A 1692-nucleotide genomic window follows, 5' to 3' on the forward strand; every position below is an offset into this window, starting at 1 on the left:
CACACACACACACACACACACACACACTACAACACTCCACACACACTACTACACTCCACACACACTACTACACTCCACACACACACTACAACACTCCACACACACACTACAACACTCCACACACACACACTACAACACTCCACACACACACACACACACACACAACCACACCCCACACACACACACACACACACACACACATCACAACACTCCACACACACACACCACACACACACACACACACACACACACACATTACTACACTCCACACACACACATTACTACACCGTGCTCACGGAGCACACGGCTCACCAGGGTCATGACCCCCATGCGGTCCAGCTCTCTGCTGGGGCTGTGTGAGGGCCGGCGGGGCGTGGAGTGACCGGATCCAGGCGGAGAGGAGCTGTGGAAGGAGGGCTGGAGGGATGTCATGGAGCGGAAGCGGCTGCCCAGATCATCTCCGCTGCCCACGCGGCTCTCGATCTCCTCGGCTCTCAGCGCGGTGCACTCCTTCTCCTCCTGGATCATCCTGCAGCCACACAAACACACTCACCTCAACAACAACACCCGATCCAAGGAGCACCACATCAGCGCACAGCATCTGGACATCTCAGCATTTTATGACTCTGACATCTCAATAATTAGGAAGAATCGTTTCAAGCAGCCAACACTGCAAACTGATTCTCATATTCAATCACATGTGCATTTATGTACTGCGAACAAAACGCTCATAATGATGTCATCAGTGGAGCTACTGCCGGTATAACTGCTGTTTTTGCCTTGATGACATCTAATGAAAAAGATGACATGCATGTCAGAAAAGCTGTTTTTTTTTTTTTTTTTTTTAGAACATTTAGTAAATATTCGGTTCATCCACAGACCAGTTAGTGAGACATAAATAAACATGCACACATTCCAAATACATAAATCTATGCGTAAACTGTAGGCAAACATAGGCACACAACACAAGGTACTTTTGAATCAGATATTCAAATGTTAACATGCTTAATTTTTTCCTGTTGCTCAGATTATTTCAGGTCTACATCAGCTGTTTCAATCTGACTTCATTTGACTTCAATCAATGTTTATATAAGGGCTTTTCAATCTGGCTGAGCCATCAATGCGATTATAAAGAGATTATTTGGTTGCAAGTCAGTGTCACAACAGAGTACGTCCACATGGAGAATGTTCACACAAAAACCCTGTAATAAGCCGATACATGCATGTAAGCGATCACTGTAGTCTTTATTCTGAATACATGAAAGTGTCAGTGATGGAAATGCCTTTCGCTCAGCCCATGATGCATTTGTGCACAGGAAAATGAATCAAACTTACCAAGACTAAAGCCATCTTTGCTAACAAACTTTAAATCAGAGATGCTACTTTCACAAAATGCTATCTGTTATATTGACTTCAAAACATTAAACAAACAAAAAATGTTTAAACCTAGCATGTCAAATTTCACTTTAACAACATTCCTGTGGCATGCATCTATCTCTCTCTGCGTGTCTGTGTCTGTGTGAGTGAGTGAGTGAGTGAGTGAGTGAGTGTGAGTGAGTGAGTGAGTGAGAGTGAGTGAGTGAGTGAGTGAGTGAGAGTGAGTGAGTGAGTGAGTGAGTGAGAGTGAGTGAGTGAGTGAGTGAGTGAGAGTGAGTGAGTGAGTGAGTGAGTGTGAGTGAGTGAGTGAGTGAG

General features: G+C 44.7%; 1 protein-coding gene across 1 annotated transcript in view; it reads right to left on the reverse strand.

Annotated features, from left to right (window-relative positions):
* Window positions 1-1692, reverse strand: part of ppfia1 (PTPRF interacting protein alpha 1) — a 28805-nt gene that overhangs the window by 14478 nt on the left and 12635 nt on the right. Inside the window, exon 16 of the mRNA XM_016291465.1 lies at window positions 313-529. Coding sequence (XP_016146951.1) covers window positions 313-529 — 217 coding nt within the window. The remainder of the gene's footprint in view (window positions 1-312; window positions 530-1692) is intronic.

Source organism: Sinocyclocheilus grahami, unplaced genomic scaffold (genome assembly GCF_001515645.1).
Source record: "Sinocyclocheilus grahami isolate Dianchi unplaced genomic scaffold, SAMN03320097.WGS_v1.1 scaffold271.1, whole genome shotgun sequence".
NCBI lineage: Eukaryota > Metazoa > Chordata > Actinopteri > Cypriniformes > Cyprinidae > Sinocyclocheilus > Sinocyclocheilus grahami.